Source organism: Lacerta agilis, chromosome 6 (genome assembly GCF_009819535.1).
Source record: "Lacerta agilis isolate rLacAgi1 chromosome 6, rLacAgi1.pri, whole genome shotgun sequence".
Taxonomy (NCBI): domain Eukaryota; kingdom Metazoa; phylum Chordata; class Lepidosauria; order Squamata; family Lacertidae; genus Lacerta; species Lacerta agilis.
The window spans coordinates 6,563,229-6,587,476 of record NC_046317.1 but is presented as its reverse complement, the minus strand read 5'-3'; the positions used below and the strand labels follow the sequence as shown (position 1 = coordinate 6,587,476).

The 24,248-nt window shown below is 42.1% G+C and overlaps 1 protein-coding gene across 1 annotated transcript in view; it reads right to left on the bottom strand.

Annotated features, from left to right (window-relative positions):
* XPR1 (xenotropic and polytropic retrovirus receptor 1) overlaps positions 1-22,545 on the bottom strand; it is a 98,220-nt gene extending 75,675 nt beyond the window's left edge. The window contains exons 1-2 of the mRNA XM_033151317.1: positions 22,307-22,545; positions 10,268-10,319 (exon numbers count right to left, since the gene is read on the bottom strand). Of these exons, the coding sequence (XP_033007208.1) occupies positions 10,268-10,319; positions 22,307-22,375 (121 nt within the window). The 5' untranslated portion in view covers positions 22,376-22,545. The remainder of the gene's footprint in view (positions 1-10,267; positions 10,320-22,306) is intronic.
* Positions 22,546-24,248: the final 1,703 nt, after the last annotated feature.

The following is a 24,248-nucleotide window of genomic DNA, read 5'->3' as shown; positions in this document are numbered from 1 at the left end:
CTGTGCCGCTGATCTAGAGGAACAGGTCATCACCAAATTTGAAGTGGTTGTGGGTAAGGATAAAATAGCAGAGTTTGGTAGCAAAGTCCGCTGTGATTTTATCTGAAATGGTGTTCCTTGTGGCTTATAAACCACCGTTGTGTGGGATGTTGGTATACAGAGATTCCACATCCATAGTGGCTAGTATAGTATTGTTAGGAAGATTATTCAAAGATTGTATTTTCCTCAGAAAATCTGAGGTGTCACGTACGTAGCTGGGAGCACTGATGGCATATGGTTTCCGAACAGAGTCCATATAAGATATAAGATTACATTGGGCAGTATCCAACTAACTCATTAGATCAGTACAAGGATTTTTGCTTGCCCAACAGAACTCCACTCCCTGTCCTCTCCCCCATGTGTTCCCCAAATCTGTTCCAGGCTGTTGGGCGTAGATCCTCAAATCAGACTTAGAGACTTGTAAATAACATTTTAAACCCAAAAACCTTTAATCAGAATCAGAATTCTTGAATCAGCAACTCATTTCACAGCTGGGTTGCAGTAGTCTCTGCTTTTATGGCTCCAGGAAATAAATCCCATGTCTAATCAATGCTTTTTACTAGTATTTGCAATTGGGCAAGTCTTAGCAGAGATTAGCACCCCTTTCAATATTAATTAAATTTTAGCACATAGATGTGCTAATGCATGTCTTCCACAGATCACCACTAAAGCTGAGCTTTTGCAGCAATCTGTTAAGAGGCATTTAAAGCAGGCAATAAGAAGCAAAAAATTAGATACGCTGTCTTATCTCCAAGAGGTGTTGTTCATGTTTAATGGCAAACAAAACTACAATTTTTAACAATGAAGCACGTCACTATTAGGTACACCAGCTGTGGATCATCATCATACGCACAAGATAATGGAAATATGAAACTGACATCAAAGCCAGGGGGGAAATCAGCACTTAGGCTTCTCAGTATGGACTGCAGCCATAATCCAGACTCTTGGCAGGCTGCAACTATGTGCAGACAGCTAAACCCGGCAAACTCTTCTTTAATTCTCTCTCATTTATCCTTCACAATGTGAAGGGGATATAAGGACAGGTACCCGTGTGGCTTATCACTTCATGATTGATTAGTTACATGAGTGTGAGATCAGCAGTATTCAAACACTGTGGCAACAAACCTACTGTTCATGTGAATATGCTACAGTGCAACACACACAACTGAGAGTAGGATTCCAAGTCTATCCTATGCTGCTATAGCATATTTAACAATAGCTAGCACAGATTATACACAATTCTCTTAACCTCTCTTCCCAACTCAAACAGTTGGGAAATTAAAATGATTTAATTTATAGCAAAGGGTAAAGCTATACTTTCTGTCCAGGTCTGTTTCTGTATTCGCTCCTAAACTTTTGAAAGACTATCGAGAGACTTTACTTTTGAAACTTTTGAGGCATCTTCTTTTGAAGCTTTTGAAAGACTATTGTGAGACTGTCCTTAGACATCTGTTTTGAACACACAGCTTGACGGTCCTCGCTACCAGTCTGTTGTATTGTACAAATGAACTTTGATTGGCTTACTCCTATAATTTGAATGATATCATTATTCTATTATATACTAGCTGACCCGGCCACACGTTGCTGTGGCTGATTTGGTGAAATGTAAAAGGAAGATAAAGTATAAAAGAGAAAGCTTGTCGGAATACGTTTCACGGATCCGCCATGGATTCATATTTATTTGGTTATTTAATGAGGTTTTCGAGATCTACTTTTGGTATAACTACGCGCAAAAGCGAAAGTGAAAGCATGAATGAATAGTGTGGTTCACTTATGAGATTAATCCGCCTTTATTTTATAGTTCCGGTCATGTTCAAAGTTGTTAATGAGCGTTAAACTTGCTTCCCGCCTTTTTGGAGGGCAGCAACAGTGATTTTATTGGTTGAGGCATTGATGATGATGTCACGTTTGTTCCCTAATAAAAGGCAGAGGCACCCCCGCTTAGGCACGTTTTTCCTTGGTTTCTTTGGTTTTAGTCAGTCGACGTTCTTTTTACCTTAGTTTAAGTTCAGGGTTTAGTTTAAGGGTATTGGGAGCGGGCTGGACGGGTTGGATGGGTTTTCTTTAGTTAGAGTTAGATCGCGGAAGATCATTCGGTTTAGCCTTAGACAGGTTTCTTTTAGGTTTAGCCTAGGGCTAGATTCGCGGAAGATATTTCGGTTTTAGTGTTATTTAGCTAGCCTCGCGGAAGATTGGGCGCGCAGGGACTTTAAGCTTAGGTGAACTTAGCTTAGGGGACGAGCCTATGCGGGTTCTGCCGAAGCCACTAAAGATACAACCGGTGTCTGTCTTCCTTTGGGGTAAAAGGGGGAGTAAAAGGTTTAAAGTAAAATTTTATTTTTCCTAAGTTGGTCCATCTATTCAGAGTCAGGGTATATTCTATTTCTCGAGGCAACTTTTCACTAAGAAGGCAACTAGGAACTCATACACCTTCGGAGTCATCAATTGGCTTACTCAGCTTCCTTCGGATTGTGAGACTTGGCCGGCGACCGTGCTCAAAAGCACGCGGAACGCTGGCCGCTTTCCCCGCAACTGGTACCTCGTGCATGACTAGTTCAAGTTGTGCACGAGGAGCTCCAGCACCCAAACCCCGACAAAAGCTCACCGATGTCTGCAGGTCGGCGACTGTCAACTATGGTGGTTTGTAGGAGGAGGAGGTGTAGGGGGAGAGTGGTGGTGATGTAGGAGAAGCAGGAGGAGGGGCCGGAGGCGGATGGGGTATGGCGGTGAAATGAGATGACTGCTGTGGTCTTTGACGTCCACTGGAGGGCGTTAGATTTTTTTTTTTTGCACAAAATCACATTTTTACCTGGGAAAGGTGTGGTATTTGTACAATTTGAGTACATATGATCCCTCCCATATGGCCATGGAACGTTGTGTCCAAATTTGAACGGAATTGGCTAAGCGGTTACGGAGAAAGGCGAAAACAAACAAACATGCAGCTTGAAGGATTTAAGAGAGAGAGAGAGAGAGATTTTCTGCTATTAGCCTACGTGTTGTGTTTGTATTGTTGTGATTTGCTCCTAAGGTGTGTATGGAGAATCAGGGATCACAACAGGGCTCTGAATGGGGTCAGAGGGGTTCTTGGAGGTGCCAGGTAAGGCATCCCTGAATGGGGTTCTTAAGACTAGTTTTGGACTCCTGCAAGTCCTTCACAGTTTTCAGTCAGAGTGGGGGTCTCTACAAAGCCCCAAGCCTCTTTCTCTAAAGAGGTCTCTCCAGGGTCAATGTTGGATAGATCCTAACTGCTATATGTTTGATAGTTCATGCATTGTTTTTCATTTGCAATCAATCCATATTTACCCCTAATGGCCAATGTAGCACTGTTAGCACACCTGAGCCATCTATGAGGTTGTCCAATGCATTTTTTTATATACCGCTGTAGGCCACTGGCATGATCCAGCAGGCTTTTCTTATGTTTTAAAGAAGCAGTGGTAGCCTATGAGGGGTATAGGGCCCAAGCAGGTAAGAACTTTAAGATTAACAAAACATATCTCTTGGATAGTTCCATTCATGTGCAGTATTTCAATGGCAAAAGCATGTGAAGAGGCATTCTTGATGGCTGGGGCAATTTGCCTTCTAGAGTAGCAGGTCCTCCAAATACACAAGTCAGTTATATGGGACCCACTTTTAATTTTGGACCATATGTCAGTCTGCCTCTGTATGGTAACAAGACGCAAAGATAAAGGAAGATGGATCCGAATAATTGTGTAGGAGGGGAAATCAATATACAACTTCTCATACAGGGCTGACTGAGGAAAAACTGTATTTCCTAAAGTTCTAATGAGGATTGCATTACCAGAACTGTATACTCATGATTAAGCTCTGCTTGAAATCATATAATGAACTAGCCCCCTGCCAAGTATCTGATGACACTATGCAATTATAATTAGTTGATTGTTTTACTTCAGGCTATTAGTCTTCCATGGGGGGTGTGGGTGGCACTGTGGTCTAAACCACTGAGCCTCTTGGGCTTCCCAGTCATAAGGTTGGCAGTTCAAATCCGCGCAACGGGGTGAGCTCCCATTGCTTTGTCCCAGCTCCTGACAACCTAGCAGTTCTAAAGCGTACCAGCGCGAGTAGATAAATAGGTACTGCAGCGGCAGGAAGGTAAACAGTGTTTCCGTGAACTCTGGCACTCACCACAGTGTTCCATGCGCCAGAAGTGGTTTAGTCATGACCCAGAAAAGCTGTCTGTGGACAAATGCTGACTCCCTTGGCCTGAAAGCAGAGATAAGCGCAGCACCCCATAGTTGAATTTGACTGGACTTAACCGTCCAGGGGTCCTCTACCTTTAACCTTATCGGTTTTCACAGATGTGTCCATTAAGTGATTTTTATACTAGTTATTCATTGTACCTTGCTACAACTACATGTATGTGTACAAACGCAACAAAATATATCCAAGGATATTTTATTGTGTTCTGGAGCAGAATAAGGCAGTATAAGTGAACAAAGGGTTTCTCAACACTTGTTTACCTCCTAACATTAATGGAAGGAATGGAGATAATTGCAGGGAGGTATGACAAGTGGGAAGAGTACTGCACCCTTTGATTGTCATCCGTTTCTACCCTGAAAAATATCTCTCCTCACAGTTGGGCTCCAAAACTATAAATTAATGCAGCTGGCATTGGATCCAACTCCTAGGAGCCGAGGTCCCCCCAATAAAATATTTGAGGAAGGTTGCCAATAAAATATTTGAGGAATTGATAGGCATTCAAATAGTGTGTGTGTGCGCACGCACGCACGCACACACACACACACACACTGTGTCATGTGATTATGTAAGGGTGAGGCTTACCCGCCTCTTGAATATTTGAGTAACTTGAATATTTTGTTCAACTTGGCACCCCGGCAGCTGGCAAGAGGAAACACGAGATATGCAAGGGATTGAGCTCCTCTCCCCTTGCACCAATTTGTCAAGCAACTGTCCCCCACAATGTACAGCCAAAAGCACTTACACTAGCAGAACCGTTTAGTTGGACACTGTCCATGACACATCTGTTCTCAAAATACCACAATGGAAAGTTACAAGTTAGTTCTATTCAAGTTCTAACCAGGAGGAACATTCACACATGAAGTTAACATTGATTCAAAGGTGGTGAATTATGCATCTTGAACCTGCTGCCATTTCAATTATATTCAGCAAAGACACTGTTGTTCATGTAAGATTTATGTACTAGTATGAAAGGGGTGGAACTCACAATGATAATCTGCAGACCGTGGTTCAAATAAACCATGACTAAGCATTATGTGCAAACTACGCCACAATTTGCAGCCTTTGCAAACTATGGTTTCTCCAAGAAGCCAGAAGTCATTCAGAAAACCACAGGGCATAAGGGGAAGAGAACATTCAAACGGTAAGCTGTTTGTTCACATAAACAGGCCGGGAAGCAGTGCCAGTCTTAGACAGTTTAATGGCATACAAATGCAGGTTGAAGATAGGAAAATGGCCATTCTCAAATCTGCTTCCTGAAGGCAGTGTTTCATGCTCCTGCACAGAGGAATCGCTGCAAAAACTTGTCACAAAAGTGCAGAATTACCACTCAGTTTTTCTCATTACCTGTATACCATCACAATCAAAGCAAACAGTAGGCTTAGTTCACAGGATTTTTAACTGAAGGGGGATTGAAATCACAAGAAGATGACAGCATTTGTTTTAATCAATCCAAAAACAAACCTAAGAAGAATCCATCAAACTTCAGTCTGCTTAAGGTCATCCAAATCAGTAGTGTTGAATTTAACTTGCTTACTAGTCACAGGCAACAAGGAATTGCATCCAGACAAGTAGACAGGCTGATAGATGAGGAACCCAGTCCTCCTCTGCCAGCCCACTTGGTAGAATTAAAAAACAAAACCAAAAAAACAAAAAAAAAACCTAGCTTGTTAGGAGACCAACATCCTGCATTTTCATGCTGCCATGAACAAACTCCAATGATAAAGAGCCTAGATAATCCCTGTTGGAACACCACCAGAGCGGCGATATATCGCTAAGTCTTATCACAAAAAGTTTTATAAAAAATTTAAAATGCTGCAATATTTATTTGTAATTTTAGTATACAGACATTATCTATGAATTGAATTGTTAACTGTCTTGCTGGTCTTTGACCGCATTAAAGATTCATATATATATGCTGCCATGAAGGAGAAGAAACCAGGGCTTATATTTTTTTTAAAAAACCTGCTGGCTAATCACTTTTGTAGGCTTATTTACAAGCGTGCTTTAACATTCTACCCCTAAGTTAAGAGCACACTGCAAGCAATTAAAAAAAAAAAAGCTTTTGCTAATGGAAACGGTGCCAACTCAGACAACATGTATATGTATCACTGACTTCTCTTCCCAGTACAGTCATCTCATATACTTTTTATAGACAATTTCCTTTGTCTTCGTCTCATTTCCTCCGTTGCCCCACGCCCTCTGGTTGTTTGGGGGCATATTTACATACTGTTTCTTTGAGTCAGTCTCTTCTGGGGCTAGTCATTCACATTTAATCATCAAGATCTTTTAACTTCAAGGGGGAAAATATCTGCTTAATGCAAACAATTATGCATGAACGAACAGAAGAAATACCAAGCATAATCAAAATTGTTGTTTATATGGAATACAAAGAGAACGCTGTCAGATGCGCTGGTTCTGGTCACAAAACCCAAAAGACAGTGAGTTATCTCCCCCAGCCTTAATGCCAATTTTTAAAACATTCAGCATGAACTCTTTAGAACAAAGATCCTTGGAAAATATCAAGTGTGGACGCTGGCCATTCAGGCACATAATCAGAATGAATAATTTACAGACATTTCACTTCACTGCCACAGAAAAGAGCTGAATTCCAAGAAGCTTGGGGAGTTAAAAGCATATCTGCTAACCAAGTAAACTGAATCAGCCAGTGTCCAGTAACTAGACTTTCTTAGGGGCAAAAGAGCAAAATAGAAGTTGCTCTGCACTAATGAGATTTCATTCCTTTGTTGTAACACTTCCCACTGACCCCTAACCCTTTTCTTGACCCAAGGCAATAAACACTGCCACACACTTTTTTTAAAGTTAGTTCCCAAAGGAAAGCCACTACACTCATTTAAGTCATATGCTGACTTTATAAAACAAAAATAAGTCAGGCATTTTAAGAAGATGAAGCTGGGAAGAGCCATGGGGCACCAGCAAGTTTTCAAGCTTCAAATAAGTACCTCTGAATCTATGTTCATCTACTATGGGCATTAGAGGCCATATGGGATGTTAGGTAGTCAACATGTGGAGGTAAATTGTATTAGTTTGATAATACAAAGACAAAAAGGTTTAGTAAAGTTAAGCTACTTTTGTATCTCTTTACCTACTTTTTCTTTAAAACAAAATAATGTTTGATTTCTTTCATATCCTTGTTGACAGCATCACCTGACTGCTACAAAAGTGACAGGGCAGAAGGATGTCATGAAATCAACCGGTTATGCCCAAAGGAACAACAGCTCACAAGAACATTCTTGCAGAAAGTTGTGTGTGGTCAACTAACAATGTGTGCAACACCTTATTATAGGAAACACTTGGGCCTTGTTGTATGAAAAACCTTTCTGCTTCTCATGGTTCCTGGGATAATGGAAGAAGAATTATACCGCCTGCATAAAGCAGCACTGGAATTTTTTGACCACCAATTTGCGGCAAGGGAAACAAAAGAGATTAAACAATTGCAGAGTCAAAAGACAGCTTTGAATTTCAACATCAGTATTAGAGCAGAGCTGCTGGAGGGGGGGTGGGGAGCAGTAGTTTATCCAATCCAGTAACTCCTAGTTTTTCACACAAATAAAGACGGCCAATGGAGGAAGAGGCAATTGAGAGAAGAGCCCTGCTACTGAGATCAACAAATGTTCCTAAAGACTGAAGCTAAAACATTAGATGTCCAGTCAGATGCAGCATTTGGTGAATCCGTAGCCAGCACAGAGAGCAATGGTGGGGGGGGGGGGGAACTATCATTTTTTTTTATTTTCCAGGGGGGAAAACACCACAAGACACCAGGTTGGGTGCATCACCATCAGATTCATTCTTCCCTTTGTTCAAATAACTGCAGTTCTATTTCTGGAAGAGCAAAAGCTCATTGTGACTACCCTTTAATATGAAGAGTTTAGAGGGGGCACAGAACAGCAGATCATGCTGCTTAGAGCTTTAAAATGCAATACGCCGTTTGCAACTGACTAACCCAGTGACATTGGACAGTGCTTAAGTTCTATTTAGCAATGTTACAGACAACTCACTGCCCCTTTAATATACTGAATGAAGATGGCAGGTTTTAATTGGGGGGGCAGGGAATCACTTTGAAGAGGAAAGTCAGTAATTTACAAGTTTAGCAGGTATGTTCCCAGAAAAACTGGCAGTGCTTAGATTCAATCTCGCAATTTTCATCTGACCTCATTGCTCACATTTCCCCACTGCTTCTATATGTGTATAAACCTATCATCTGAGCGTGCTTCATGCATCTTATGTAAAGGAGACTCTAGTCCACAATGCCATAATGAAGATTTGTTAGTCTAAGGGGTATCCAAAAAAATCTCAGAACTCAACGTAAGACAACTTCTGTTTTGTGTGCATTCAAATAGGAGGGTGGGGGCATAAAGAGGCCAGGGACACGCTTATGCACACTCCGACACATGTAATGACCCAGAACATAACCCCTGGGCAAAATGGGGATTGCCTGTACTAAAGAAAGAAAAACAAAGAAAGAAATTCTGTTCAATAAGGCTAGCTATTTCCCAATTAACTAATATGTGATTAAAGCTTTAGCTAATAAATCACACCAATCTGTAAAGGCTTACAGCCCTAGTTCTTCTCTCCAGTCTCTGTGCAATATTTAAATTCTGTGCTTTCTTAATTTCATTCTTATCAGATTAGCCTCCCTTTAGCAATATTTAGCTTTTCCTCTAGGGTAGCAATCCAGATAGACTACAACTGCATTAATTACCGATCAAGGGTAACGCTGGCTGGAACTGATGGGAGTGAAGAGCCCAACTCCTGGAGGGCCAAAGATTCACCATCTCTACTCTAGTGAACAATATGTCTTCCGAGTTGCTGGCAAGTGGCCATTCTACCACCATCATTCATGAAGCTGAACAGTATGAGACCCAGAATTCCCACACTAGATACCTGTTTCCACTTCATACCTTTTGCCAGTTCAACAATGACCCACTCATCTTACTCCGCAGGTGTGTAGCCAGGATTGGGGGGGAGCAGACCTTTTGTTGAGGGGCAGAACCTCAGTTTGCTATGCCAGTGGTGAGCAGGGCCAGAAGCAAAAGTGACCAGAGCTATAGATGTATATTTTACTCTCATACACCTCTCTGGGGTATGTTCCAGGAGCTGGACAGAGCAATATTGAGGTCCATATTCTGCCCCCAAACCAGAGGTTATCTAACCCTGATCTACAGATACACCTAATGGCTCATTCCATTTTGGAAATTTTCCAATTAGCTGTTAGAATGCATTTTTAAAAACAGTTTATTCACCATATGGTTACCTGTCTCATTTTGCTGCATAACACAGAGATGGATAGCTTTGACTCTTTGCTGGCAACAAATTACAGATGGCACAGGTTACATCAAAATAATGTTTTGCATTAGCAGTCTTCAACCTTTTTAGACCCAGAAGCACCTTTAACCCAAACATACATTTGGGGCTCCATTTCTCCCCCCCCCCTTTTTTTTTATTTGCATGGTCATAGCAAGGCTTTTGCAACCCACAACACAGAGTATCTTTGGTTACTGCATTAGGGGTGGCAAAATCAATCTTGTGCTACCTCATAATGATTTGGACTCAACTTTTTTCTTTTCTTTTTTTGAGGGAGGAATTAAGTGACTACACTCATTCTATCAAAACAGAAATCCTGGGCCTTCCAATGATTGCAGAGTGACTAGAAGCATGCCCGGGTTGTGAAACATCTAACAGCATATCTAATACACTTCCAAATGAAAATAGGAGAAGCTTTCCTGGAATGTTTTGACTACCATTCAGTGATCACATAGAGCTCTAACTACCTCCCTTTCCTCATTTTTACTCCTGGCAACTCTTCTCCCCCCCCCTTCCCCTATGTAAATGAGCAACAACTAGACTGAACTGGATTTTGAGAACAAAACAAGAAGATCATAGAAATTTTAAGATTATGCAAGAACATAGACATAATATAGCCTCTGACTTTTTATGCAGCCACTTTGGGAGCTCCAGTTCCAAATGCTAAGGGAATAATTAGCTCTCTTACCTTCTATAGAAGGGGCCTGGTCCTGGGCTGCATACAGCATCTCCTTGAAAGCCTACCCAAAAAAAAAAGAGGGGGCAAGAGTTAAATCTGTAAGCACAAACACATTCAATCACTTTGATCAATCTATCTAAAATCAAGTAGCAATGAAAGTCCTTTTATGCCTCCAGGCTGACATGGAATGTGAACTTGTATTTCATTAAACTTTTTGCAGTATCAAAAATTAAATAAATACTGCACATTTACCAAAAACATGTACTGCACATTTCTGCACAAACAAAAAAATTTACTGCATATTTACCAAAAACAACTTGCTGCATAGTCTTATAGAGCAAGGAAGCTGCTAGGCTTCTAAGATTCTCCATTTTCTAAGTAGTGTTACTCAAGTAAGTGTTTAACAGATTGCCTCAGGATTAGCTGGAATATAGCAAAAGGGGATTATCTCAGATTATATTAGCATTATGCAGGACTGCAATAATGTAGCTTTTGAACAGAAAGTCAAGATATTATTCTTAAAATCAGTAAGGTCACTTATTTCCTGGCAAAATTTCCTCGTGTTACAATAGAGATCAATTCAATCCAGTTTACAAGACAACTGTGCTGCAGCCATATCTTTCATAGCTCAGTTATTTGGTTAAAGTCCAGGCTTTCTAATTACAACACACTGTTGTTTTTGCAAAGCTACAGTTTGTCTATTGCTCCCCAGGATACAACAACTGCATGCAAGGAAAGCACATCCTGTGCATGCTTAGGGCTCAACAAGCTTGGCTTTGCTTTGAGCTTTTCCAGAAACATGGTACCAACTTTGGGTGTGAAGGACTCCTGAAAGCCTCAGGATGATCAGTGATGCCTGCATTAAAAGCAAGGCTAACCTACATAAACATTAGCCTTTAAATAATATGCAACCTAGATCCTGAATAGCTGAGGTCTCATTGCCATAATCTGTTTAACATATAAAACTTGATATGCCCTTTAACTTCTTCACTGTACTCAGACATTCAACATAAACTAAGAAACACACACACAAACCCATCAGAAAGCATCCAAATGAAACATTTTTAAAAAGGATTATGTCTCAGAATGCTTATGTTATTGACAGCCCAATGTATTTCAGCTAAAAAGGTTTTCTATGAAAGGCAGACAATATACCGGTACACACGTATAAAATTTATGCGTTATTTATTGGGCAAGCTTAAAAACTTCAAAGTTTTTAGCTTTGTTTACTAAATACAAATAATATTAAATATTAAAAAATGGGTCAGGTGTGGAGAACCCTTCCTAGCCAGCAGGTGGGTGCTTGGGTCCCATAACCCATGTAGGTCATTCTGACAGTTCGGCACAGCTTCCTATCACCTGATATCACCATGGCTTTAGCTGATACAGTTTGAAACCACACAGGACTTTGAAAGTATGATAACCAAGTGATTGAAGGTGACTGCAAACCCTATTTTCAGCAGGGAGCCGAAAGAGGAAAAATAACTGGCACATTTTATCCCCAATGACAGATTCCTTGCAAAACTTTTGCCACCTTTCTTTTCACGCAAGTTCAGGCTACAACTTCACACAGGCTTAGCTTAGAACAAGCTTGGTGAATTCACTGGGGCTTACTTTTGAGCAAACCTAGAACTCAGAAAATTACTAGAAGCATAGCAACTACAACACAATCTACAAATCCTGTCACTTTCTGGTCACCTCCACTCTTTGCCAAACACATAGACAATATACTCAATTTCACTGGCTTCTTACAGCAGTGTATACTTGTAAAGGAGTGATGGGCAAGCAACAGCTCTATTATAAAAGTGCCTTCCCAAGGCCAAAAGGCACAAACTTAACTCCAGAGGAACTCTTAATACCACATTCCAAAAAGTTCCATTTTCACATATCTACCCTTCCACCTCATGCTGCTCTGCTTGACCCAATGCAGACTTAGGCTTACATGCAATTAAGTCTATCCATTTCAAAAGGGTCAAGCACTCTTAATTCTGCATAGGAAAAACGCCACACATATCACAATAGAGTCATCTGACTCTTTAATCTTGTTTACCTGATTTTAAAGTATATTCATTGTTGCAAAGTTGGCTGCCTTGCCAATATGCCTGCAAAAGTTACTCTTTCTGCTAACAACAACAACATTTAATTGCATTCCCATGCTGGCTACGGAGGAATATTTTTTTAAAGGTGTTTTACTGAAGAAAAAGAAACTTTCCTTCCTCCATGGCTAGCTTTTGAAATCAAGCAGCCTGACATAAGAGCACTGGAAAAGTCCATCCCTCCAACACCTCGCTCACCAGCATGGAATTACTGTCCAGTAGCACCTTAGAGACCAACTAAGTTTGTTCTTGGTATGAGTTTTCGTGTGCATGCACACTTCTTCAGATATCTTCAGATTCTTCAGATATCTGAAGAAGTGTGCATGCACACGAAAGCTCATACCAAGAACAAACTTAGTTGGTCTCTAAGGTGCTACTGGAAAGAATTTTTTATTTTATTTTGTTTTGACTATGGCAGACCAACACGGCTACCCACCTGTAAATGGAATTACTGGCCACCCATATGTACCAGGTAAGTTGTTAAAAGAAAAGGCAGGTGTAGCCAACAGAATGGTAATCTAAAAAAGGAACAGTGGGTGGTGAAATGGTTGGAACTGCATCAGTTGCAAGTATTATTAAAACAAAACAAAACAAAATAAAAATCCTCCTAGTAGCACCTCAGAGACCAACTAAGTTTTTATTTTGTTTTGACTATGGCAAACCAACACAGCTACCTACTTGTAACTGGAAGTATGGTTAAGTCATTGAGTACCCACCAGGAGGGATAAAAATTGTTAATTCCTTGAACTATTAAAAATGGGATTAAAAAACACATTTCAGTCATCATTGGCATCCCTTTGAGATAACCTGGCTTTAAATGAAGTATCAACTTAATGCAAACATGTAAAACTGAACTGATGGTATTCGTACAGCCAGCCGCTTTTACGCTGCTTCTCTTTGTAACATAGTTGGGGGAAACATCCTTGCCTCTCGTCATTGCACATTAACCCATGTGCTTATATTATAGCTGGGCACTGGGAGTCAAGGACTGGCAGGTCGCCATGGGTTTTATCCACTAAGCCATCTGGGTGACTTTCTATGTCTATTATGCTTAGCAACTACCTGATCTCTACAATTGGCTCAGAGTTAGTATGTTTCTATCATTATAGCAACCTGAATGTTTAGGAATTATTTTAATGTGTGGAAAAAAAATTTACCCTTGGTGATTTAAATCAACTAGATTCATGCTACTGAAACTGCTGGAGAATTAGTCTTGATTACTTGTAAACAAGTGAAGGCTAGGCGTGCCTGGCGTGCTCTGGTCCATGGGGTCACGAAGAGTCGGACACAACTGAACGACTGAACAACAACAACAACTTGTAAACACTGTAGGACTATGGACTTTAGTCTGACAAATCCAACTTTAGAGTCTTTACCTAAACTCTGATCCCAAGAAGAAAGTAATGAATAGCCAAAAGCCACAATTAGAGAGACACAAACAGTAGTGGCAAAATAGCTATTAAAAACTGCTAACTAGGTATGTGCATTAGATTTGGAAAAAATCCAAAATCAATAATCAAAGCAGGCTGCTCTGAACAGATTCAGGACTTGTCAGAGACAAAGCCATTTCTCAGTGGTGGCACTTTGGGCATTCAGACTGTGCAGTGTGTCTGCAAAAAGAAACATTGCTCCCTAAGCAAGGGAAGACTCCAGAATGGGGAAAAGAGGAAGGAATAGCAGCTCTTGTGTAACTGACAGGTATGGCTGGGCAATATATCATCCCAAACTGGTTCGAAGTCCATATCGTTAATTTTTGATCTGGCAATTTATTGCGAATCACAATGTATGTATGCATGTTTGTGTGCTATGCAAAAATCACAATGTGGGGGAAAACATGAAGCCAACCAATGCTTATCTCAATTCCTGCACCGCTATTAACTCTGCTGGCTCAGCTCTCCCCTGCCTCCTGCAAGGGGCAGCAAATCACAAGAGCAAGCTGGCAAAAATCTCAATGCAGGAAAAACCATGAAGCTAGCCAATCCCTCTCTATAGCTCCATCCTTATTTCAGACATCTTGATATATCGGTATATAGCGATATTTAGCTGGTGATATATCATTATGTTGAAAACCCGATATTGCCCAGCCCTACCCATAATAGATTTGTTTTTCCAAATCAGATAGCCTCCAAAGTGCTTGAGACTGAACTGGTCTATTTTCTGAAGCACCCAGTTGGAGTCCAAACAGAATTTTGTGGTTGGTGCACACCCTGTCAACTAAAGTTTATAATTTTGCAAAGCAGATACAAAAAGCCAATTATTTCTTTGTTAAAGAGTAATGAGGGAACAATATCTCCATTTGAAAGGTTTAGCAGATGAACACCATTAAGTTCATTTCCCAAGTCAGTTTCCTGATGTATTAACTGCTTCCAAACATTTTATTTCAAGGATAATGCAGCATTACACACACACACACACACACACACACACACACACGTAACGCCAGGAACCCACTGCTTAATTTCCTCACTTGTAGACATGTTACCCCAAATGCTCCATTGCCTCTTTTTCCTTGCCTTACTTTATCAAGTCAGGCAGACCTCTAGAGAAATTAAGGAACGAGAAAAAGGAGAGTTGGAGCTGCTGTCCACAGCATAACAAGATTTTTTTTATTTAGCACTCCAAGCTTCACACCTTGTAGTAGTAATTCACACTGCTAAGCTCCAACTAACATTGCACTTGCATTGCTCATCCTGAGAACTGCACTGATCAGTCATAGAATCACAGAATTTCATAGTATTGTATAGCTGGAAAGACCATCTAGCCCAACCATCTACAATGCAAGATTGTTCTAAAAAGTATATTTAGGATTATTTGCACCATTTCCTTCCTTACTTACGCTTTCTTACTTAACTTATGGAACATGGAGAACACGTTATACAGGATTATTATCATTATCACAAAAAATCTAGTCTATAGCCTTTACTTACAGAGAAATTTTGAAATCATTGGCATTATCTACTATAGGTTTAGAAAATGGGGCTCAAGGCGGGAGGATGCTAATGAGAAATATATTAGCCAAAGCAGAGGACCACCTGCAGTCCCTGCTCCTTATCACTTCCTATTTCCACACCCTCTACTACTGCTTCACACTCCTCGACAGCAACTCTTGTCAAAATTTGTGAAAAAAATTAACAAGTCTGAAAGATATAATGTAATCAAGAGGAGTGCAAAGTTCACAGAGTTAGGCTGAAGTGCATGAAAAGAGAGGAGTGTACACCTCAAAATGGGATAGGAGAAATGGAAACAGCACTTTCTTTTCAAATGGAGAGAACAGAAAAAGTGACAAAATACAGCCTAAGGCATTGGATCCATTAGCACATCATCTGGTTTTTGGACCTCAGCAAGCTAATGCTCAAGAAACTGTCAAGCAAATCCCCTAGGATTGAATTTGCATTCATAGCTACTTAAAAAACTAAGTTATCCCACCAGCTGTCTGGACAGGACAAGGCAGTGCAGCAAATATTAGTTGGGATGCTATTTCAATGCTTTAGTGTTTTTCATGTGTCCTTTTGACATTGCAAAATCTACAATGGCCCTTCAAAATAAAATAAAAATGTCAGTTTAGTTAAATTATTGTACAGTCTGGCTTCCTTGTTATTTACTCTGTGCAAATTCTACACTTAAATTTTAAATAAAACAGGTACTTAAGGCATCATACAAATGCTCCATGTTTGACACTCTATGCATATTTTCACACACATTCTAAGCATTTCCTTTAAAAGTTCAGTACACATCACACCTCAAATTAGTTCTGTAACTCAGATTTAACAAACCGAGCTATAGATTTGACAAAAAGACACCCTAACATGGCATTCAGAATTCACCACATAACCTACAGGCACAGAATCAAATACTGATGAGTTCCAATTAAGTGTAGGGGTGGCAATAAAGAGTCAGTATAAAATTTGTAATTTGTGAGAATGATATGTCTCCTTTTCAACTCTTCATTCTTAAATCAAAATAAGCCAACGCATTCACGAAACCTTCTGTCTCCTCTTCTACAGACTACTGCCTCCATATGGAGTCAGTCAAGATAAATGTCTTTTCTACACTATCATGAAGAAGAGCGGCATTATCTGTTATGTTCCGTTCTAACAAAGTATAGGCTGAGAAAATTAAACATTTGTATGTCTAATCTATTGTGTTCATTGATTGCAAAAGTGACTAAATCTACTCCCATCTCATGAGCCAGCCGATTATAGAGCAGGGATCACGAACATGGTGCTCAGGTGTCAGTGTGCCTACCAGCACTCACTGTGGGGCCCACAAAAGGTGTCAGAAAAAAACTCTCAAAAATCCACAATACATGAGGAGCAGTTTGCTTTTCCTGCCACATCCCTGTCATCAATTGTTCAGCATCTCTTAGACGTCCCCTCAAGTATGCCCCCATTTCACTAGATGCCAGAATCGGGTGCCCATGCTCCCATCTGTTCTGAACAGTTAAGAGGTGCAAAGAGCTCCTCTGTGAGCAAGTGTGGCTCTGGCTGATGTAGGTGCCTTTTTCCACAGGACACCTCACGGAGGCCACACCCTCAGAATTTTGTGGTCCTATTGGTTCTTCTTCCCTTTTAGAAGTGGCAGCCATTATGATACACACACCCCATCAGTCATTTTGCAACTAGCACCCTCAACATTTCCTCAAAATTCCAAAAGTGCCCACTGGCCTCAAAACACTGGTGACCTGCACTATAGAAAATGATAATTTTGTTAACTGTATGCATCTGCTCTACATTCAGCAATAAAGTGTAAAGGATATTTGAAACAAGTCTTTTGTGACACAATGAAGCCATGCCACAATGCAACACTGATTAATAAAGCCTCACTATGAAGGACACCTCATGAGAAGAGAAGACTCCCTAGAAAAGACCCTGATGTTGGGAAAGATGGAGGGCACAAGGAGAAGGGGACGACAGAGGATGAGATGGTTGGACAGTGTTCTCGAAGCGATTAGCATGAGTTTGGCCAAACTGCGGGAGGCAGTAAAAGATAGGCATGCCTGGCGTGCTCTGGTCCATGGGGTCACGAAGAGTCAGACAGGACTGAACGACTGAACAACAACAACAACAAATGAAGGACTTGGCTGAAATTGTGCTAAATGTGCTGGCCCAAAACCATACTGGGACAATTCCACAGTTTTCATGGTAGACATCCTGAACCAAATTGGACAAGACAGCCTTGACAGATATTGAAATCCCTCCAGAACCAAAAGCTGGGGGACTTGAGACCATTTCTGTGAGTTCAGTCAAGAAATCCATTAGGCACTAGAGTGGGAGTAGACCAGGTATACAATGTGGTGTCCTCCAGATGTTACAGACTATAACTCCCATCATTTCAGGCCACTGGCAGTGGCTGATGGGGGTTAAAACAATTAACAGTGCCAAGTAACTAGCCCACAGGAATAATAATAATAATAATAATAATAATAACAACAACAACAATAATAATAATAATTCATTATTTGTACCCCACCCATATGGCTGGGTCCCCCACTCTGGGCAGCCTCCAACAGATATTAAAATACATTAAAATATCACAGGTTAAAAACTTCCCTAAACAGGGCTGCCTGTTTAGAATAGTAAAGGCCAAACCCTCCATCATGCCACAGATCCATAACCGGACCTTCCAACTTTTTCAACATTTTAATAACAGACCCTAGGGAATTGCATGCCTTGAAGCTGCAAGCAAGATGGCTATAAAGTAGATAAAGAACTCAAGCTGAATCTCACAAGCAGTAAACAGTATTAAAAAAAGAACTGGACATTTGTGATAACAACCTTATGAGGTGGGGTTTGCAGAGCAGAGACTAAACAGAGTGAGTTTGCTGAAAGCCACTAACAAGTTCATGGCAGAGGCAAAGTCCAAATCAGACAATTCGCAACTAGTCTTCCAGCCACGGTGCTATATCAGCTCTCAGGGTGGAAACTCTGTGGCATGTCAACGTTGATGGCAGGGGTCCAACAACAACATGCTATTAAGATGCTGCCTAGCAGAGCTTTTTCAAATGGTATTGATTTTTAGAACCTGGTCGTCCCCCATCTGTTCCTGCAGTGGGCTGCTTTACAGCTAAAATTGTTTGCAGCCTCCTCAATACATCACAAATATTATTAATATTAATCTGTGCTGGAGGTATTCAGGGCTTAGGTTAGAACAGGGGTCAGCAAACATTTTCAAAATGTCCACTGTCCCTCAGACCTTGTGGGGGGCCAGAATATATTTTGAAGGGGGGGGGGGGAAATGAATGGATTCATATGCCCCACAAATAACCCAGAGATGCATTTTAAATAAAAGCACACATTCTACTCATATAAAAACACACTGATTCCCGGACCGTCCGCGGGCCGGATTGAGAAGGCGATTGGGCCGAATCCAGGCCCCCGGGCCTTAGTTTGCCTACCCATGGGTTAGAATATGCATGATGATGCAGCACAAGCACAGGAAAAAATATGGAATTTGGCACTGGTTGTGAAGCAGCTTCTCTGGAGCTTTAATGTTTAAATCAGCACCTTGTTGCTGACTGAGGTATGTCTGAAGCATGAACATGCAATGCCTGGTGAAGACTCAGTAGCCTGAGGGGGCACTGGCTTGTCTCTTGGAGGCAATTATCACTTCTATGCCCAGACATAAACTCCTTGTTCCTTCCCATGACTAATAACAACAAAACTATGCAAAAGACCAGAGATGCTAATTTTGCTTAACATATAGCAAGTCACAGAAACCAGCTTTCCTTGGAACAGCATCTGGGCTACTTAAGCATGAATAGGAGTGTAAAACAAGTTGTAGCAGCAGAGTTTTTTAGCCCATCCTTTCTAGAATTTGATCAGGGCTCCAGCGATAGTCCTCCTTTTTTATCCTAACAACCCTGTGAGATAGGTTAAGCCAAGCATGTGCTACCAGCCCAAGTTCTGCCTCTAAGCTTTGCGCTAAATAGGTATTTGAACCCAGTTGTTCATGTTACACTATAACCACAAACTATACCAACCCCTTTTTAGGAGGAGCTATGGTTTCATAAACTTGAGGTGACCTGCCAAAGACCTATGTTTAGTTTCTTCTTCCTATGACCAACTTTTGATTTAAAACAAGCTTCTAATTTGGGACAGGTAGTCCTATTATTTCCACTATGGCCTATCTAAGGTGATTTTTGTGTGTAAGAACTTCTTAAACAATAAAAATAAAGAATAGATTTTTTAAGTTGTCCTTGACAAATAGATAAGGTTATCTGAGTTTTGCTTAAGCTGAAGAATCTGAGTAGTTTATATTAGCATGAAGAAGGAATAATTTGCCTTCAGGATCCTTACAGAATCCATGTCCCCATAAAATCCCCATAAAACTCCAAAGCAGGATCACAGCTGGCAATTCCTAGACCAATTCAACCCTCCTGAAAGTTATTGTCTCCCCGATGCACCCTCTACACACCTCAACCAGGTGGGGGCAAACACATGGACATAATAAACACTTTGCAGAAAAATAGAGTTCTAGAAAAATGCATGCCATCGTATGTATAATTCCTTCTGATAGGAGCACCACTATGAATATGCCAAACCTATTTATTCTCAACATTGAAGTAGCAATATTCTTCATTACTTTGTTTTTAGGAGGAGCTATTGCAAAACTACATTAATGCATTTTGCTCAGTGTCTACCGGACTGAATATAATTCCAAGCTGTTGCATGCAGAGAACTGACAGTGGTGCTGAAAAGCTACTTATGCATTAGGCAAAAGTCAACTGAGCATTTCAGGCCATCTAAAAGACCATTTGAAATAAAGTTCTCACAGCCATTGAGCTGCTTTTCAAACTTACAGAGACTGCATAAAATAAAAAGGTCTCTCGTCCTCGTTTACTTGTAGGGGTAAATGCAATTTGTATGTTTTCCTACTAATTTCTCCATGCATCTAAATTTGAGATGTTACATCAAAAGCTTCAGTGCTGTCCTTTACGAAAGATAGCTTTAACAGCCACTTGCCCTTTCTCAAATTCCAATGTTAGTGAAAATCATAGGTTGATTTGGAGACTACATATACATGGTTATCTTCTTGAGAATCCAAGTGAAAATGACAGGATAGCAGACAATCCAAGAGAATCTAAGCTCTTGCTAAAACCCAAGCCTTTGTATGGGAAACTTACTAAGAACATGCTCTTTAAAGCTTATCAGGCGTTCTGTGAAGCTATTATTTTCCCCTAAGCAAACAAGAAACAAGAACAAATTTCAAAAGGGCAACTAATTAACGACATGTGACCTTATTTGTATATAAGCATATTTATTGATATAGATATAGATATATGGTGAGCAGAAAAACCTAAGTATGTGGTCAATTCCCTCTTGAAATACTTGCATTCATGCTTATATTATATTCCTTATACGGACTTGAAGTCAGTACAAACACAAACAATGGAAACTGTAGGAAGAAATGCCCAGATATATTTTTTAAATTCTAGAAAACTGCCTAGCCCAAATAAAAACCACAAAAGACTGAGACTCACAAAAACAAGGGCTCTAGGTGGATACATGATTGGCTTGTACAGTTGATTACTGTACTTTTTGCAGAAAATCCATGCCACAGATATGACAAACGGGAAGGTGTTGCATTATTAGAGAAAGCCTCAAAGGGATAAAACACAATGAATAATCAAAACTGCAACAGACAGTACTGACAGAAGGAAGATAAAATCTTTGAGGCAAACTACAGACATTAAAGCCAAACCTCAAAGAAATATGAGGAGTAGAGATGAGAGGGTCCAGAAAAGAGGGGAGGGAGGGATTGTATTTTTGCAGGCCTTCACATATCTAGTTTGATGCTATGGGCCTGGCAACCCGTCTCCTTGAACCACTTCCAGGAATCACCACACCCACAAGGAAAGCTCACACTCAGATCCTCACACGCTGCCCTCACGCCCAACACAGGCGAATTCTCAAAACTCGGTTAAGCAACACTAGGCCATTGGAATACAGTAACCCGGGCATCTGATCAAGGACAGTTACAAACAATTGATATGGAAAATTCCAAGTGTCAGAATTGGAGGGTATTGATAACCCTGGGATAGGGTGCCACCTAGCTTCCTTCCCAGATAACCTTTACAGTTCCTCTCTACCAGCAACCCTGCAATGTTATATCACAGCTGATACAGGGGCTTTGCAGCCATTAAAAAATAATAAAATTCCAGTGGCGGAGGAGACCGGCCTTGCACCCTTCAACAAAGGAGGGAGGCTGCTCCTTCCCCACGGCAAAAAGGACACACATATTCATTCCCCCCCCCCCCAAGCCTCGGTGCCAAGTTTCCCGAAGCGGATTGCCATGGGGGTAAGGAGAAAGAGAGAGAATATATATATGCTTGGAAATGCGTGGAAGGAGAGACTAAATGCAACGAGGCAGGTGAGGAGGTCGAAGCTGCAGCTGCACCAACACCACCTTGCACGGCAGCGCCGCAAACTTGGCGAGAGATGGAAGGGGACCCGAGCCAAGTCCGGGGGGGGGGGCCGCGGGCGCCAGAATGCAGCGCACCAAGGGGGGGCAGGGGGCGGCGGAATTTTGCGCTGGGGGCGCAGCGGGCCACCGGAGCATCCGCGGATATCCTAGAATTGGGGGTGGTGGGGGATGGGGGGAGATAAATGGGGAGCTGTTTTTTCCACACCCCCTCGAAAACAAGCGCTTTCGCCTCTCCTGTTTTCTCACACCCACCCACCCGCCCGTACTTTTCAGCCTTGCCGCGCACCCATATCCTAAAACATTCGCCCTTCCCCGGCCGGGGTGACTTCTCTTCCTCCCCCCCCCCCCAACCACCACCCACAAAGACCCCTTGTTTTTCCCTCTACGCCTCTTCCGAAGCCCAAAAACACCCCTCACAACACACACAGACCCCTCGCAGCCATTCATTCTCCCCCCCCCCCCGCCCCTTTCGCTGCCTCTCCCCCCCCCCCTCGACACCCCTCACAAGGGCAACAGCGGCAGCAGCTACCTCATACTGGATGTACTGCTTCCTCCACTCCGGGGTGATGTGCGCGGAAAGGTGCTCGGCGAACTTCATCCTGCCGCCTTCACGCCGCCTGCCCGCCCGGGAAGCCGGCTCAGCGGACGCAGCGCCGGGATGAGGCGCCTCTTTCTCCTCCTCCTGAGGGCGAAGGACCACCGCCGCCGCCGCCGCCGCAGCCGCACATGAGACCCCTCAGAAAGGCACGCGCGCGCCGCCCTTCCCGGCAGCAGCAGCCCACAGGCACTAAGCGCGCCGCCGCCGCTCGTCCCCGCCTCGCTCAGGGTCTCCTCAGCGCCGCCGCTGTCGCCACCGCCGCCCGCCACGGCCCCGCAGCCTCCTCCGGCGCCCCTGAGGCAGTAGCGGCGCCCGCCGCCTCCGCCGCCATTTTGCCTCTCCGCCCCGCTGGGCCCGCCTCCCCATCCCTAGGCCGCGGGTGACGTCATCGCCTAGGTAACCGCCTCCTCCTCCCCGAGTGAGAGAAGGGGGAAAGCGCTCCGCTGTGGGCCACGCCCACCGCTCCTCCCCCGCCTGCGCCACCCTAGGGAAACGGGGCGGGGAGGGGGCGGGGCCGACTCCCCCCCCCCAGCCAAAGCGACACGCCCCTTCGCCGCCGATAGAGGGACACGCCCCTTTCCCCCCTGAGGTTCCGCTGCGGTGGAAGGATTGGGATTTCGCAGCGGGCGGAGAGCTTCTCTTTAGCGCAGTGTTTTTCAACCTTTTTTGGGCAAGGGCACACTTGTTTTATGAAAAAAATCACGAGGCACACCACCATTAGAAAATGTTAAAAAAATTAACTCTGTGCCTATATTGACTATATATAAAGTAATTCTCTTGAATAGGAATCAAATAAACACAATTTTTCCCACGGCACACCAGGCAACATCTCGTGGCACACTAGTGTGCCGCGGAACAGTGGTTGAAAAACACTGCTTTAGCGACTGGCTGCTGCAGCCTTTTAGCGCTCCCTTCCCGGACACGCTGCAATCCGCAAATTGTTTTTTAATGCAAGGGGAGGGGGTGAATTATTCTATATGCCGGTATGTACCCTGTTTCTCCTAAAATAAGACATAGCCATAAAATAAGACATAGCAGGATTTCTATGCATTTGTGAAATATAAGCCGTTCCCCAAAAATAAGCCATACCCCGAAAATAAGCCATAGTGACGTGGTACCTCCCATTAAAACAGCCTGGAGAGGCGTGGCTATGCAGCGTACAGATGCGACACGGTTAAAATAAGACATCCCCTGAAAATAAGCCATACTGTGTTTTGTTGAGCGAAAAAAATATATAAGACGGTGTCTTATTTTAGGAGAAACACGGTATGTATGTATGTATGTATATGTGCATATATATAGAGAGAGAGACTTAGATGAATCTTAATTTGCATCAGCCACTAGCGGTAGCAATAAAAGAACAGAAAATGTAGATAGAGGTAAAAAAAAATACAGAAAATACATTGTGGAGGCTGACATCGAAAATCAAATAATGGGTCTTATTCTCATTGCCCCCCGCTGAAAACCTTGCAGTTTTTGCTGTTACCTGGTCATCTTGGATCTGCTAAAAGAAAGGACACAGAGCAATGGTTGAATGACCCAGCATGGACATTAATAGAGGGGTAATAACCTCACTCGTCAAAAGTATGTGTGTGTGTGTAATAGGGTTGCCATCAGGGCCGGATTTAGGTTTGATGAGGCCCTAAGCTACTGAAGGTAATAGGGCCCTTTATATGTCCAGCTGTCCTTTGTCAACAAAAAATTGTCGCTGGTTTTTTGTTGTTGTTGAATATATGCTGTATGGTAATTTATGGACCTGATGGGTATCTAAAGCCATTTGCACATAACAAAATATGTAATTTATCAAAGTAAATGTTGAACTGAAATACAATTAAGAAGTATATTAATATTGATATTTTAGGAAGCAGGCGGG